This window comes from Osmerus eperlanus, chromosome 12 (genome assembly GCF_963692335.1).
Source record: "Osmerus eperlanus chromosome 12, fOsmEpe2.1, whole genome shotgun sequence".
In the NCBI taxonomy this organism is placed as follows: Eukaryota; Metazoa; Chordata; class Actinopteri; order Osmeriformes; family Osmeridae; genus Osmerus; species Osmerus eperlanus.
In genome coordinates, this window is record NC_085029.1 from 2,895,193 (window position 1) to 2,912,106 (window position 16,914).

Here is a 16,914-nt window from a genome sequence, read left to right on the forward strand (position 1 = left end):
CCTCTGACTTCCCGCCCCTTCCCCTTAGACACATTTCTGTTCGTTTTCTCTCTCTTTCCCTCTCCCTCCTTCTCTCTCTCTCTCTCTCTCTCTCTCTCTCTCTCTCTCTCTCTCTCTCTCTCTCTCTCTCTCTGTCGCTTTTCAGTGCCCTTGCGCTTCTGGCTCTCTCTGTATGTCCCTGCTTCTGCAAACTGGGTCAAACATGAAAGCATCTTCAGATCAGTGCTGGAGGTGGAGTGGTGGTGGTTGGGAGGGGGAGAGCGGGCTTGACACGCAAATAGTCTTGTTTTACTGTCTCGCAAGTCCAAGACCCTCTTAACTATCTTGCCTTTCATCAAAGGCAGGGAACCCACCCCAACACACGCACACACCAAAAGTAACACAGAAACCTCAGAAGGGTCCATGTTCCAGACTGTCTGGTTCAGGAACGTCCTCATCCTGTGGATGCAGGAAGTGTCCACAGGCCTGAGGGAGGTGAGGGTGATGGCTGTAGTCACACTGAATTCTGTCTGTCAGGGTAGAAGTATTTCAGTGTGTCCCAAGGACGCCAACAACTGGCAGACAAAGACCGCTTTGTTTACGACTTCACAAAGGCCCTAACTCAAGTGTTCACTGACCAGCACGATCAGACAGAGACAACCACTCCTGTCTCCGACCGCTCTGGTCACACTGGTGCTGGCTGCAGTTCAACTGTAGATACTGCAGAGTGGTAAACTTGCTGACTGAGTCTTATGAAAAAACAGATCACACAAAACCGTATCACATTTACACACACCAGATAGACACTAGATAGACATGTAGCTGCTACATTTGGAATGGGTTAACAGGAGTCACGTCAATGACATGTCAGTCATGGGCTATAGGCTACCAGTTAATTTGAGACAGAACACGTGTGTGTGTGTGTGTGTGTGTGTGTGTGTGTGTGTGTGTGTGTGTGTGTGTGTGTGTGTGTGTGTGTGTGTGTGTATGTATGTATGTGCTTGTGTGTGTTCCTTTATCCTTTTTTGTTGTTTTGATTCCTCATTCCAATTCCTTTTTTGGATCAAAAAATACAGACAGTCCTAGAGAGTGAAGAAACAAACCGAGAGAAAGAGGGAAGCGATGTAAAAATGAAGCTTTCTCTCTGAAAACACTGGCAGGTCCAGCTGAAACGGTTTAATCTCAAACAGGCTGACTTCCTACTAAATGTGCTCCTCTGCTTGTGAAGGCCAAGGGTCACGTGTCTATGAGTGCTCCTCACCCAGTGTCCAGCAGGGAGACATTGCTGCCGAGGTTGTATCTTAAAGCAATCGCTGGACTCTTCTACTGGATTCCACTGTCAAGGAAGCTTCAGATCAAGCCAAAGTGATGGAGGCAAGATCATCCACTTCCCTGGTCATGGCGAGGATTTTTAATGCGAGTGTTTTCAGCACTTACGCTCCTGCTCAACCTCAGCAAGGAGATGAGTGATCCAGTTATGGTCCAGGACTGGTGGGTCCAGATAACGCAAAGTGGATTCTCTCATGTATGCATTTCCTCCAGATTAAGAGTTGATGGAAAACATCTGCTGAGAGAGAGAACGAGAGAACAAGAGGGAGAGTCGTATATACAGAGACAGAGAGAGACAGCAAAAAGATTTAAGAAGGAACTGAGAGTGCGAGACAGGGAGATTGAATTCCAAGTGGAATGTGCTAAATATAACAGAGGATGAGTGTTGATGTGAAGTCTGTCAATGGCTTTTGCCTCATGTGCCTTGTTAGATGTTTGCACACAGACAATTACATCTACACATTCAAATCTATACATCTATTTATCTTCCGTCCTGTGCCTCTATTTATGGGCTGAGACTAAAAGGTCACTCTGTCCATGGGGTGACAGATGTGTGGAAGGAGGGATCGGGGTGAATGGGTGTGCAAGGAAGGAGCAGACTTGGGGTCAAGAAGGAAAGGGAGTGATTTAGGGTGAAAATAAAGGCGAAGGTTAGCCTCTATGTATAATTCATGGGGACGTGTCATGTTGACCTCTGTCAGGGCCAAATCAGGCCCCCTGAGCACCGTTACCATGGTGACCCGCCTAAGAGGAAGTGGAAATTATTAACAAAGAGCCTTTCATGTCAGTATGGTTCGTCTGACTGAGGAGAAACGTGACAGACTGAAAAGTTTGAATGTTGAATTCTGCTTTGATTTTTTTTTTGTCCGTTTTTTTGTGGTACGTCTCATTTGTCTGCTATTTCTTTAGGTACACTGCCATCTAGTGGTTGAGAAGTGCAAAACTTTCTGCTTGGTGTGTCACTGAGCTGTAATCCCTTTGCGGTCTTCTGGGGAAGGAATTTGAGCTCAGACTTGACCTCCACGGAAGAACATCCAGTATAACAGCACTGAGAAAACACTGTTCTAAATAGCAACATTAGACAAAGCAATGATGAGAAAAACATACTCTTCAATTAATTTAATATTGCAACCAGCATTTAAAAGACACTAAAGATCCAAAAAAGACAGACAACCAACAGATGCAGAAGGCAGAGAGCTAAGACGTAGACATGCCTCCATCTTAGATCCAGAGAGGGGACTGTGAGGGATAATATGCAAGGTGAGGGCACGCTCATATGTAGGTGCTCTGGAATGTAGAACGATTTGAAATGAAAGGACGTTCTTGAAAAGAAAACGGTTCTACATAGAACATTAAGATTTCAGACATGATCTTTTCCATAACCATAGGAACCGTACATGCTTCTACTGTATATGGAATTTTTTTCTGAGGTTTCCTCAATTTTTTCGTATCTTTCTACGTGAGGCCTTTCTTTATAGGGTGCGAGTGTCGGCTGACTGGTCATCAGTCCTCCGTCTTGCATCTTACACCTCATATGTAGGTTAGATAGAAACAGCCCCACAATCAGACAGTCCAATCCTCCACAGTGAATTTCTCCTGGTTAGTTCATAGTTCTTGTATTTACATACACATTTACATGTAACAACCAAGACACACTTCAGACAGAAATTATTTTTTTCAAGAGAAGATGCCCTAGGGTTAAGCTGGCAGAAGCACCGCTGGCATTGAGAGGTAATACAATGTTACATATTTCAAAGCTGCTTAAGGACTTTTTTTAAGGAGTTATGGAACTACTAGCAAACACTGCCTGGTAGTAATCTAACTGTGGCACTGAGGGAGAAATATGCATTTCCCTTCATGATAAGAGACGAGGAGCAGTATTTGAAACTCTGGTTTCAAATTGTAATATGTCCACACCTGTATTTACTATCTTACTTTTACATTCAACATAACATACTTGGACAGTGACACAATCATTTTGATATTTTCTACTATCTCCTACCAGGACGTGCAGATGGATCCAAACAAATGAGAAAATCCAGTCAACTTTAGTTTATATTTTTACATAACCAAGTGGTGTCTGTTTTCTATTAGTTTTTGGAGGCTGTTGGATGTGACAGCATGAAAAACATAGCTCTGATGATGCAAAATCGAGTAACAAGCTCATAAAAAGATGCATCAGGGAAAAATACAGGAAAGGTCAAAATCATCAGTTAGGCTCATCATTAAGATAAAAGCAATGGTGAGCTCAACTATGGAAAACAACCCAGTAGACCAATATGACTCTAGTGGATTCTCTCCAGGATTTAGATATACAGAGCTGTGTAGAAGTTTACCATACACAGAAGACTAAGCATCTACACTGTCTGATGTAAACCTCTAGTAATCCTGAACAACATAAAGGCCAGGCTACAGTTTGAATGAAGTAGCTTGAGAGCCTGGAGGGTTCAGGAACAAAGAGTACTGGACAGAAGACACAAAGATGGATGAATGAAGGACAGTGAGGAAGGAAAACAGGAAATGCCCACAGTCCAAAGTATACCACCCCCTCTGAGGAACATGGTGGAGATGGCGTTGGGACTTTAATTAACCTTGAACACACTGCCAGTGCAACTATGTTTTCATGGCCCAATGTCCTTAGCTGGACACGGAATTTACCTGACCAGATCCCATCAAGCATTTTACATACTCAACAGGGAAAATGCAAAAGAGGCTGTAACTAAAGGCAGCTGCAGTAGTCCTGACAGAGCAATTCTAGGTAGTGGTTGCTAGGGTCGCACACCTCAATCAGCCCTGTAGACCTCAGATAGTCACTGCAGACCTCAGACAGTTACTGCAGACCTCAGATAATTACTGTAGACCTCAGTCATCATTGCAGACCTCAGACAGTTACTATAGACCTCAGTCACTGCAGACCTCAGACAGTTACTGTAGACCTCAGGCAGCCCTGCAGACCTCAGACAGTTACTGCAGACCTCAGTCACTGCAGATCTCAGTCATCACAGACCTCAAATAGTTACTCCAGGCCTCAGATAGTTACTGTAGACCCCAGACCTCAGTCACTGCAGACCTCAGTTACTGTAGAATCCAGACCTCAGTCACTGCAGACCTCAGTTACTGTAGACCCCAGACCTCAGTCACTGCAGACCTCAGACCTCCGTCACTGCAGACCTCAGTTACTGTAGACCCCAGACCTCAGTCACTGCAGACCTCAGTTACTGCAGACTTAAGACTCGTCACTGCATGCAACACATATTCTTAAACTGTCCATGAACCTTTGGTGCCCTAAAATGGGGAGACTATTACAAAAGTGCTATCATTTCTAAACAATTATTTTAATACGTATGAAAATTCCATAGAAATTAAAGCAGACAGTCTGCACTTTGACCCTTAACTCCTCTTCAGCATTGCTACTATATCTTGACCGAAAATGTGTCACTGTCCAAGGACTTTTGGTGCTAACTGTATTTAAATGCACCGACTTTGGCAAATACCTCATTTTAACCTTTAAATATGACCCAAAAGGTCAAGTTAATGTTTTCCAGTTACTGTATAAACACTACTGTGCAGCAATACTACATCCTGTCAATAGACACCTTCTAAGGATTTTACGCTTGTATTTTAGGACTACTGTGAAATATAAAATACTGTACTTACAAATACTTTCCAGCAAAATTCCGTGGCAATATGCTTGGCAAATATGTGCTTCGGAGTATGTGCAGTCGTATTAGCAAAATATTTGCCATTGTCGACAGACAAAAGGCAAACTGAAGTGTTTTTTTGTAGTATTACTTGAATAATACTTTATTTTATTATACATGTGCATTTGCATATCACCTTGCAAGACTGAAAAATATGATTTATGTTTCAGTCTTCCGAAACAGTGGTCAGAATTCTGTGATATGCCTTGAAGCGTCCTATTGAATGTGGACAAGGGGTTTGAATTAATATCCTTGCTTTGCATATCAGCATGTTCTTCGTGATGTGTTGGAAATGCTGACTTACATAAGAGCTTCATGTTTGAAATGAGTATCTACGTTATAGACATAAAAGATGAAAGACTAGATAGACCCTCTGATCACAGATAGAAGTTATCAATCATTGTAAGAACACACTTTGACATAAATAAAATATTCGCATCTTGTTCTCCAATTGCAGGACTAGAAATCCAGCAAAAATACATAAATACCTTTACAAAAAAAAAGATATTAGGGTGAATCAAAAAAGAACACTTTGAATAAACAAGTATGGTATTATACAACAAAATGAGACCAAGGTTGAAATTCCAGTTGAAATTCTATGACAAAATAAGAAATATAAATGCAGTGAAATATATATTATTCATCTGAGTTTTTAATTTAAAATATTTATCCACGGACAGACACTATATTACAGCGAGGGATGGATGAAGCATTAGTTACAGACAGAAAAAGTGCATAGCAAAATAGAAGATAATTTCACCCCGTTAAGTAAAACACAAATTCTAACCAACTGGTATTATAAAAAACAACATTAAACAAACATATTTAAGGCAAAAAGGTCATTTAAAATTGGCATAGTCTGAGAAAATGTCAACAAAGTCTTGTACCACCCGGTAGCAGAAGTCATACTGTTCCTGTGAAAAGAAAAGTCAAACAAAACAAACAAAAAAAAAATACAATCATTGGACTGAGATAACTTGTTTGTGGTATCTGTGCATATGACATATATGAGCTAGGATGTTGTGGTTCCAATATCTTGTATGACTGTTGGCATTAACCAACATAATCCTGTTAGAACTGTGCGGTTATAATCCTTGATAATCTGCTGCATTTATTTATAGATATATAAATGTACACGTGGGGCCATTGAAATGTACAGCATGCAGTGCATCTACTTGCGTTGCTATGCTTTTTAGTTCATCCAAATAATTAGCCAAGAGACCCATACGTACCACTGTTTGGACCATATGGGGCCTCTGCATTCGTAAACTCTTCACAGTCTGAAACACATCCAGCAGCCCCTCAGCCTTGACCCGCTCCAGGATGTTGCTAAGAGCAATGAACGTACCTGTTCTCCCAGCACCAGCACTGCAGACACAGACACAGGCAAAGTGACTCTGCTGCTTTAAGATGACTGCAGTAAGAGCGGTATATGTGTTTGAACTTTGTGGTTATCAAATTTTCATACCACATCAACTGAAACCATGTCACTGTAGGCCTTTGTTTTGTACAGAGGTCAACTCTTCTCATACTATCATAAGTATAGCAGACCGACCATTCCAAGTGCCACCAATGACAGTTTGTGCAGCTTGAGCCACAGGTGTATCCAGTGTGTTAGGAGTTTCCGGAATCTACCGCTACTTGCTGCCGTGTTTACCTGCAGTGAACCACAATAGGATGATTTCCTGACTGCTGCTGCTGCCTCTGCACTGAGGCGATGATGTCGATCATGCCCTTGCCCTCTGCAGGGATGCCAATCTCAGGCCAGCCATGAAAGTGGAAGTGCCTGACCAGTCTTGTTTGCTTCTCCTGGGAAATCACATCAGCAATTCACAGTTACAAAATTAATTTGTATTTATTAAGTATGTTCAATTCAGTATTTTTTTATACTTTGTTAAAACCTAGGCTACCCCCCTCCCCTGGGATTACTAAAGTATCTCTACTCTACTCTCTCTCCAAATATTATTACATTTTACCATTCTACCAGTCACATCTAACATTCTTTATCTACCGATATTAGTATCTTATTTGCTTACCGGGCCAAAAGTGAGGACCAAGTCTCGTAGACTAAAGGTGTCACACAAAGTGTCCCCCTTCATCTCTATGCTGTAGTCCCCATAGGTGACAGAATCCTCTGTGGGCCAGTACTGCAAACACTTTTCCTGCCAAGACAAGACATTGAACAATGCAGTGTTCTGTGATGGTAACTGTATTAGACACGCCACAAACCTACAGTAGAGCACCATGCACTTGCAGGAAGAATGTATGTTAGGCCTGGTGGAAGTGTAGTCTGGCCTGGGGACTGGAGGAGCTGCCCACCTGCTCTCTCTCCTGGAGCTCTGTCAGCATGACGATGGAGTGACACTTCCACTCCCACACCATCCTCCAGAAGTCCTCCACCGTGTGGGACAGAGGGCCCTGGGTGGCTATGAAGTAGTCCTTCTGCCTGTAGCCCTGACCCAGCCCAAACACACAGCGCCACCCATTAGCTCTGGTCACAATGAAATAATGCTACACTAATCTGACAACACAGATACACGTAGAGTATGTAATCAAATTGAGAGATCGGAGATGCTTACGTCGATGAAAGATGCATTGACGTAATCTGTGCACTCCTGCCCTCTTCTCATGGAGAGAATCACTCTGTTAAAGTCATCTGAGGAAAAAGGTTTTTAAAAGAAGTGTGGTGTATTTATCGCATTTTCAGTGGAAAGGATTTGAAGAAAGTTCTGCAGATTTCTTTGGGGGAAAAATTCTGCTATTGCTGGTAATTTATAAATACATCTTGTTATCCCATTTAGACACTAGGGGGTGAATCCACATCTATTTCCTGACAATTGCCTGACAGGCAAGAGTTATGATGACTCGCCATAATGTTCATAGACATTCAAAACTAAGATTGGCCTCACACACAAATGGCTTTCCATGCCTACATCAGCACTCACGCTATTGCATGTTTCCTTCCAAAGGTAGATCAAAGTGAAGGGATTTGATAAAAATCTCTTATTTTTATTTTTTATTGTGAACACAATCTAATCAGGCACTCCTTATCCTCCACGAGTCAAAAACATAAAAAGAGGAAACATTATGACTACACAAGTTCAGCTAGAGAACGTCCAGGTTCCTTACATGGAATGATCTGGAGGACTCGGTTCTTCTTCATGTTAGCAGGCAGGTTCCCCGTCCTCATGTTCTCCTTCATGATTCGCATGTTGGTAAGTTTCTGGGGAACACAGAAGAGGTCAGTGGTATGAAGCAGTGGGCAAGCTGTCAATGTACCAACCGCCCCCTTCTCCTCCCCATGCCGCCCCCCCACCCCCTCTCCCCGTATCACTGCTCATTTTATGGTGGGCGTACAAACAATCCTTGTGGATACAATGTGGCACAATACCGATTCTTGTGGTCTCCTGTCTCGTGTCAGAATGTGTGAGGTAGGCTCACCTTGAACTCCTCCTCCAGGCCCACTCTGTCGAGGGGAGCCGAGGTGTTGTGGAGTTTGTGCAGGTGTCCTTCCAGAGAAGACACGTCCAGCTCAGTGTCCCCGTAGAGGTAGTATTCCAGCAGGGCCTGGTAGATGAAGGAGTGCTGCATCTGGGGACAACCACAAGGGGACGTGAGACATCTCTTTCAGGAGACTGATGTCCCCACGGAAACACAGTCTAAGCAGGAAGGATGGCGTGGTCTAAAAGCGTGACGTCTCACGGGAGGAAGCCACGTCTCACGACAGGTTCTTCCTTCCTACTCACGTCTGTCTGGACCAGCTGAGAACGCTGGTCTCGTATCTTGGAGACAAAACCAAAGACGTCGACCTTCTGCTCCAGGTGCATCATGTCAATCATGCCGTCGATGACGATGAAGGTGCCTGTTCGGCCCACGCCAGCACTGTGGAGGAATGTGTTTCAAAGGTATTGTAATGTTCTAGCTTACTATGATTCTTCCCCTATCCCACCCTCCCACTACCAGTTCATACCAGCCCCTCACACTGTACCTGCAGTGGACCACAATGGGTCCAGCGAAGGACGGGTTGACCAGCTTGACCTTCTTGAGGAACTTGAGCATGCCGATGGGAGAGAAGGGAACCCCGAAGTCTGGCCAGCTGGTGAAGTGCAGCTGGGTGACCAGGCGTGGGGTCTTGGACGTGTCGCTGGCCTGCTGCTAGTGGGAGGGGGATAAGTCCGAGAGAGAGGGGAGAGAGAGAGGGTGGAGAGACAAAGTGGTGAGAGAAAGAGATCAATAGCACCAGCATCTTTAATGCTACTCCGAAAATAAACCCTGGTTAGGCCTTCTCTGGATAGGCCCTCCCATTAAAGACCATGGCAGTCATTCCCCACCTCACAATGATGGTTTACAAAACAGCTGACAAAATAAGAAGGTTATAGCTCTGTAAATCCTGGTTCTCAGTGTACTTTAGTAATGCCCTCATTTGAAAACAGAAAACCTTGACTAACACCCTCCACCCCGGCATCCAAATGATATCCTTTCCATCGCAAAGCACAGTACTTCTGTCCTTATTTCCTGCCCCCCCCCCCCCCCCGTTCAGAATCAGAATAGGTTTCAATCGCCATGAAAGTTTGCACAGACAAGGAATTTACTTATTACTGGCAGGAAAGTGTATGCAATCAACATACAGGAATCTTAACTTAAATATATGGTCTACCTATACTAAAGGTACAAAGTGTCACTAATCCTATAAGACTAAAGTAAAGAATATGAAATAAAAAATGGCCATAATATACAATATAAAAATACAAATACTATAAAAAATACAAATAGTGCACTATTCAACCCCCATTCGATGCTCCCCTCGGGGGGGTCGTACCCCACAGTTTGAGAATCCCTGCCTGAGGTCATGTGCCCCAGCAGAGCCAATACAAAAGCACCTTCCCTCCTCATCACTTGAGACATCTGATGAAGAAACTCACGTATTGAACACAGAACTTGCGTATGGTGTAGTCCACCAGGACTGTGAAGTCTTCCACAGCCACGCGGATGTTGCCATAGGTCCAGCAGCCCTGGTCAGGCCAGTACTGGTAACACTTGTCCTTCAGGGAGAGAGGAACATGGTGAACACATGTAGCACACACACACACGTGCAACCTGCTCACACAACACACACAGGGTCAACCTTCCCTAGCACACACCAACACACAATAACTGAATGCAAGCGTGACAACGCACATGCACACATGCACAAACTTAACCATTACATGAACTGAACTATGTCCTGTGCATTTACAGTAATTATGGCACTGATGTATCTCCACAGAGGACAGCACACCTTCCCAGTAGCATTCAAGTACACACATAGAGATCCACACTTCCTGTTCTAACCACACAAATGCATAATTGTGTATTAGGGTTAGAAAAATAACACCAAAGCACTTCTGTAAGCTGTCTGGTAGTATTGCTGCACCTTAGCAGGTCCTGACAGTGGGGAAGTATGTGCACTAACATACTACGCTCACTACAGTGGTTTGTGCTCTAAAAGTTGGAATGCACTAACCACAACATGGCTGCTATGACACTGCATAAACAATGTTAGATTTCACAGCTAGGCAGGAATTTGTCAAGGGAAGTAAGTCACTGTAAAATAGCTGTCCTGTCTCTTCTCTCTCTGTTTCTTTCTGCACAGGGAAGCTTAGCTGTGAATATACAATACATCTTCATCTTGCTGCTGACAGACCAGAGCATCAGACTCTTTTCATGCCGGCCAATAGAGGGCAGTACAACACCAAAGCAACACAAACCTCTTTCCTCTCTTTGAGGTTTGTCAGCATCACTATGGTGGCCACCTTCTGCTCCCATATCATCCGCCAGAAATCTGCAACTGTGTCCTGCTTCGGTCCTGAAACATGACAGGTTATTAAGAAATGGAGGTAAGTGGCGATGACATACATTTTGTGTTTGCAAAGTTTTCTGTTTCAGTTGGTGTGGTGTTGATTCTCAATGTTTCTCGATTATTGAGCAGAGTGATCAGATGCATAACAAATAAAAGCTTAATTGGCCCAATATTTTCTTTACTTTATCACAAAAACACACATTTCATTGTTTTGGGGCCCTGTACGGTGGCCGGCATGTGCAAACGCGCTGCAAATTAAGAAAACACATGCAAATAGACAAAACACAAGCAAATTAAGAAAACATCTTCATGAATTTGACAACACATGCGCAGCATTCAGCAAATGCGCTGCAAATACACACAACACAACCAAATACATAAACGCGCTGCAAAAACGAAAGCACACAAACCCAAAACGTTGCAAATACATAAACGCGTTGCAAAAACAAAAGCACGCAAACCCAAAACGCTGCAAATACATAAACACGTTGCAAAAACGAAAGCACGCAAACCAAAAACGCTGCATCCTGTTTTCACAACGGAAGTTGACCAGGCCTCTAGGGGGAGCGCTAAGTGGAACAGCTTGATTTTCGGCCCCACGGAGCGAAAGAGAGAGCGCATATGAGAAGTTTGGACCAACGTCGAAGTAAAGAGGCGACATAAAAAGGTTAGTATTCATTTTTACATGTGACCTTCCTCTTTTACAGTTTTTCAAACTTCGATTTTGGTCCCATTTCCAAAACAAACTTCTCATATGTTCTCTCTCTCTCTCGCTCCGTGGGGCCGAAAATAGACAAAACACAAGCAAATTAAGAAAACATCTTCATGAATTTGACAACACATGCGCAGCATTCAGCAAACACGCTGCAAATACACACAACACAACCAAATACGGAGTCAGGTGCAAACGCGCTGCAAATACACACAACACAACCAAATACGGAGTCAGGTGCAAACGCGCTGCAAATACACACAACACAACCAAATACGGAGTCAGGTGGCTGAGCGGTGAGGGAATCGGGCTAGTAATCCGAAGGTTGCTGGTTCGATTCCCGGTCATGCCAACTGACGTTGTGTGCTCAGCCACCTGACTCCGTATTTGGTTGCGTTGGCAAGGCACTTCACCCTACTTGCCTCGGGGGAATGTCCCTGTACTTACTGTAAGTCGCTCTGGATAAGAGCGTCTGCTAAATGACGTAATGTAATGTAAATACATAAACGCGCTGCAAATACATAAAAGCGTTGCAAAAATGAAAGCACGCAAACCAAAAACGCTGTATCCAGTTTTCACAACGGAAGTTGTCCAGGCCTCTAGGGGGAGCGCTAAGTGGAACAGCTTGATTTTCGGCCCCACGGAGCGAAAGAGAGAGCGCATATGAGAAGTTTGGACCAACGTCGAAGTAAAGAGGCGACATAAAAAGGTTAGTATTCATTCATTCATTCAGCGAGAGAGAGAGAGAACATATGAGAAGTTTGTTTTGGAAATGGGACCAAAATCGAAGTTTGAAAAACTGTAAAAGAGGAAGGTCACATGTAAAAATGAATACTAACCTTTTTATGTCGCCTCTTTACTTCGACGTTGGTCCAAACTTCTCATATGCGCTCTCTCTTTCGCTCCGTGGGGCCGAAAATCAAGCTGTTCCACTTAGCGCTCCCTCTAGAGGCCTGGACAACTTCCGTTGTGAAAACTGGATACAGCGTTTTTGGTTTGCGTGCTTTCATTTTTGCAACGCTTTTATGTATTTGCAGCGCGTTTATGTATTTACATTACATTACATTTAGTCATTTAGCAGACGCAGAGTACAGGGACATTCCCCCGAGGCAAGTAGGGTGAAGTGCCTTGCCAACGCAACCAAATACGGAGTCAGGTGGCTGAGCACACAACGTCAGTTGGCATGACCGGGAATCGAACCGGCAACCTTCGGATTACTAGCCCGATTCCCTCACCGCTCAGCCACCTGACTCCGTATTTGGTTGTGTTGTGTGTATTTGCAGCGCGTTTGCACCTGACTCCGTATTTGGTTGTGTTGTGTGTATTTGCAGCGCGTTTGCTGAATGCTGCGCATGTGTTGTCAAATTCATGAAGATGTTTTCTTAATTTGCTTGTGTTTTGTCTATTTGCATGTGTTTTCTTAATTTGTAGCACGTTTGCACATGTCTGCCACCGTAGCCCTGGCATAAAATGACAAGCTAACAATTTCACTAAATCATATCATCAGCACATGGGAAAGTGTGAACGAGATTTAGTCAGGTGAAATCACTCTATAATTCTGATTGGATTTTAAGAGCAGAGTAATTACTATAAAAGGGGGGACTTGTTGTATTATATTGAATATTATTATTTTCCAGTTATTTATTATCCAGTATACCATAGAAACATGTTAAAAAAGATCTACAAATACTGAAGCGGCTAACTTTGCAAAACACGCAATTTGTCACTGCCAATACTTTTGGTCACGACTGTAGATTGCTGTCAAAACAGCTTTACAGTAGCCTCACCTTGTGCTGCGATGAATTTGTTCTTTTCCGTGTAGCCCTGAAAACAAGACAAAAATAAGTGGAATTGTTAACATTGTTAATCTATTTATCGATCAATCGATCAATCTTTCTCTGTCTCTCTGTCTGTCTCTCTGTCTGTCTCTCTTTGTCTGTCTGTTTCTCTCTCTCTCTGTCTGTCTCTGTCTGTTTCTCTGTCTCTCTCGCTGTCTCTCTCTCTGTGTCGCTGTCTCTCTCTCTGTGTCTCTGTCTCTCTCCGTCTGTCCGTCTGTCTACTCACGTCAATAAAAGAAGCGTTCACATAGTCTGAACAGGGGTTTCCCTCCAGCTGAGTCAGCACCACTCTGGACTGGTCATCTGCTCATGAGACAGACACACTTTAGACAACAACATACATGAACAACACGGGCAAACAGAACTGCTCAAGTCTTCAATGGCCGCCATGCATTTCGGTTTACAAAAGCACATTAGAGTGGAACCTGAAGTGGTCACGGGTGAGTAAATTAAACTAGGAACTAGGAAGGATAGAGAGAGAAACAGAGAGAGAAAGACAACTCTAAGTGATACATTTCGCACAGGAAGCCGGTGAGAGCTCAAATCTATCACTCTGGGGTGTGACTTCTGTCTCTATCAATTGTTCTCTCCTCTGTACTGCTCTAGAAGCGCTCAGAGCAGAGCGCTACTCACATGGTAGAATGTTGGGGTATCTGTTCTTGTCTTTGTTCTCCTCCTTGTTGGCCTCGTCACACGTTCCCTGGGTATAGCCGCTGGGCAGGCACTGAAACACAGCAACGCAACACAGTCACTTCTGTCACAGGTGTCACGACAGGTTTACATTTGCACACTTCCATGAAAACTGTCCAGACTGACTTACAGCCGCTGAGTGTGCATTCTATGGTTCTTTGTCCAGCTTGAGGACTTCCTCTACAGCCAACAATAAATAGTCCATTTAAAGGCAGCACTTCCTCAATGTGAGGAAATACTTGGAATTCATACTGGTATGCAATATAAAGTCTGTGAATCATTGGTTCTGATTACTGGCTAGGTTGACCCATAGCCCTGAATAGAATCGTTTTCTTGATTTATCATAGATGCATGATGCTTTTGTCAAACACACATTTTCCTGACCATTTCCAAACACATTCATGCAAGTGACACACACACACAGCCCTAAACAATCACCTAGCAGCTAATAACTTTAAACAATCACATCACCACAGCTCTACAGCATTTTCTTTACAGTCACAAAAATACTAAATCCAAGAGTGCTGGAAGCTCTACAGAAGGTGGGGTTGTGGTGGTGGTCGGGGGGCCACCTACGTTGAACTCCTCCCTGAAGAGCTTGCCATCATCAGCAGAGCGGAGCCGGAACTCTTCCTCCAGGCAGTCCACAGGGATGGGGAGGTAGGTCCTGGAGGCCGAAGGGGATCTGGGGAGCAGCACCACAGTCTGTTCTGTAAGGGGGGGAGGGGAGAGGAGAGAAGAGGAGGGGGGTTTAACAGCTGTCTATATCCACGGGCATTCTCACACAGGAGGATGCACTGATTGGGTTAAATGTACCTGACAATCGACCCATCGGAAACAACAAAATCGACTCAGATTGAGTACAAATTTACTTGCATGAATTATCCACCAGTATCCCATTGCAGTGCTCTGTACTACAAACGCTTAAGATGCTTGACACTGAACCATGACACTTGGAGAACTTTTTCCAGAGATGGTGATTTAAAAGGCTGTTAGAAGGCTAGACTCCACAGCAACAAGCCACAAGCCACATTCTACACCACAGGAAACATCACAGTACCCTAATAGCCGCACTGGTTAATGATTAAGGACTTTAAAGAGGTCAAAATAACATAGATTTCCATAAAGAGTTGTGTTAGTGACAGGAGGGAACATTATCGTCCAACCAGTACTGTAGTACAGTAGCTGACCTGGTGGAAAGGCTGTGTGCAACACCGTAGCAACACACACACACACAGTCAGCATGTCTTCAGCCTTTCAAAATAAGCATCAAGAGGTTAAAGTTACACACCATAAAGGTTTGTGCTATCAGATAGAAATATCTTCCACCTTCTCAAATTACCTCTCACGTTTAAACAACGCCTACTTCAATACAAGCTGAAGCAGGGCTGGAATTCACACAGGCACTCCTTTATAATGTTACACATCCAACATTGTGAGGGACGCCAAAATGTTTTCTCTCAAGACAAATCAGCAGTGGGATCCCCGTTGCTGTGGATGCTCCTTTGCTGTGGCTGTTCACATGAAACTTGACCAAGCCAAGCTGTTCAAACCTGACCCTATTTAACTGGTTATCCGGTAGAGTACCTTGACATTGCAAATACATCAGATGCTCTCAGGTGATTTGCTCATTTTAAACAATATATTTACATTAATACCTACAGTGATCGTTACAATGTTGTTATAGTGATGGTTAACATGTAAAGGTTGACATGTAAAACCTTCTAAGGCTGAACTAGGTTATGTCAATGTAGGTAATGTAAATGTTATGTACTCATACTGTTAGCACTTCTGATTTGAAAGACTGATGTGCCATTTATTCGTGCTATTCTTCACGGTGTCTAACCAGGAAGTTGAACCCAACCACAACCGTGAGATGGAACCCCTGCACACACACTGACAGAATGTGGGTATATGTGTGTGTGTATGTGAAACTAACCTTGCTCTTCTAAAATGCCATTCGGTATCTTCTTGTCGACTGTGGTGACAACAGCCTTTCTCTGGTTTCTTAACCTGTCAAAGAAAATAAAGAATGATGAGACATAAAGAGAGAAGAAGTGAGAGAAACAGATAGACACAAAGTGACGTTTGAACTTCATAAAAACACCCACAGATGCAAAAGGAAAACAAACATCTCTCCTACCATTTGAAGCTTGAAAAGTTGTTCTTTCTCATTAGAGGCCAGACTTGGAATCCACAGACTCTAGAACTGAAGGTAGAAGCTGCCGTGTGGAACTAACTGTGTCTGTCTGTCTGCCTGCTTTCAGTTTAAACAGTGTGAGCAAGGCTAGCTTCCTGAACGGGCTCCGCCTCTATGACTAAGGAGGAAAGGTGACATCACACACATGCCCTGCCCCTTCCCTCTATGTATGTCTGTATGTGTGTGTGTGTGTATTCCTATTCACACAATGTATGACCTTGTGGCCATTATCTATGAGTGTGATTAAGTGTAATTCTACCGCATTTGTGTGCATTCTTATTTCCATGCCTACATGGAGGCAGTGAATGTATGATTGTGTGGACTTACCTGAGAAAGTACCAGGCCAGGAGCACAATGATGACCAGCAGCAGGGAGAGAACCAGCAGAGTGGGGAGGATGTGCTGGCTCTTGGGCTGGTCCTCTGGAGAGACAGGGAGGAAGCAGAGAGTCAACACCCAGCCAGGAAGAGGCCCGGGGGGGGGGGGGGGGGGGGGGGGGGTCGGGGAATGGGTCTGAATTATGCTTGTCATGCCCAACTAGGCCCCCCATTATTATGGTCTGGACACAAGCCTGATTTAAGAACTCACCTCAAAAGTATTTTGTCTACCCAGATAAGTATCAGGGGC

General features: G+C 43.8%; 1 protein-coding gene and 1 long non-coding RNA gene across 3 annotated transcripts in view; one reads left to right on the forward strand and one right to left on the reverse strand.

Moving 5' to 3' along the window:
- Window positions 1-16,914, forward strand: part of LOC134030943 (uncharacterized) — a 153,871-nt gene that overhangs the window by 82,169 nt on the left and 54,788 nt on the right. The window lies entirely within an intron of this gene.
- Window positions 2,413-16,914, reverse strand: part of ptprea (protein tyrosine phosphatase receptor type Ea) — a 71,276-nt gene continuing 56,774 nt past the window's right edge. The window contains exons 4-24 of the mRNA XM_062474366.1: window positions 16,616-16,709; window positions 16,028-16,101; window positions 14,665-14,798; window positions 14,032-14,122; window positions 13,625-13,701; window positions 13,348-13,384; window positions 10,757-10,854; window positions 9,932-10,051; window positions 8,998-9,164; window positions 8,756-8,891; window positions 8,451-8,600; window positions 8,139-8,232; window positions 7,589-7,665; window positions 7,329-7,463; window positions 7,046-7,171; window positions 6,667-6,818; window positions 6,242-6,377; window positions 4,316-5,923; window positions 4,150-4,224; window positions 4,091-4,109; window positions 2,413-4,021 (exon numbers count right to left, since the gene is read on the reverse strand). Coding sequence (XP_062330350.1) covers window positions 5,849-5,923; window positions 6,242-6,377; window positions 6,667-6,818; window positions 7,046-7,171; window positions 7,329-7,463; window positions 7,589-7,665; window positions 8,139-8,232; window positions 8,451-8,600; window positions 8,756-8,891; window positions 8,998-9,164; window positions 9,932-10,051; window positions 10,757-10,854; window positions 13,348-13,384; window positions 13,625-13,701; window positions 14,032-14,122; window positions 14,665-14,798; window positions 16,028-16,101; window positions 16,616-16,709 — 1,973 coding nt within the window. The 3' untranslated portion in view covers window positions 2,413-4,021; window positions 4,091-4,109; window positions 4,150-4,224; window positions 4,316-5,848. The remainder of the gene's footprint in view (window positions 4,022-4,090; window positions 4,110-4,149; window positions 4,225-4,315; window positions 5,924-6,241; window positions 6,378-6,666; window positions 6,819-7,045; window positions 7,172-7,328; window positions 7,464-7,588; window positions 7,666-8,138; window positions 8,233-8,450; window positions 8,601-8,755; window positions 8,892-8,997; window positions 9,165-9,931; window positions 10,052-10,756; window positions 10,855-13,347; window positions 13,385-13,624; window positions 13,702-14,031; window positions 14,123-14,664; window positions 14,799-16,027; window positions 16,102-16,615; window positions 16,710-16,914) is intronic.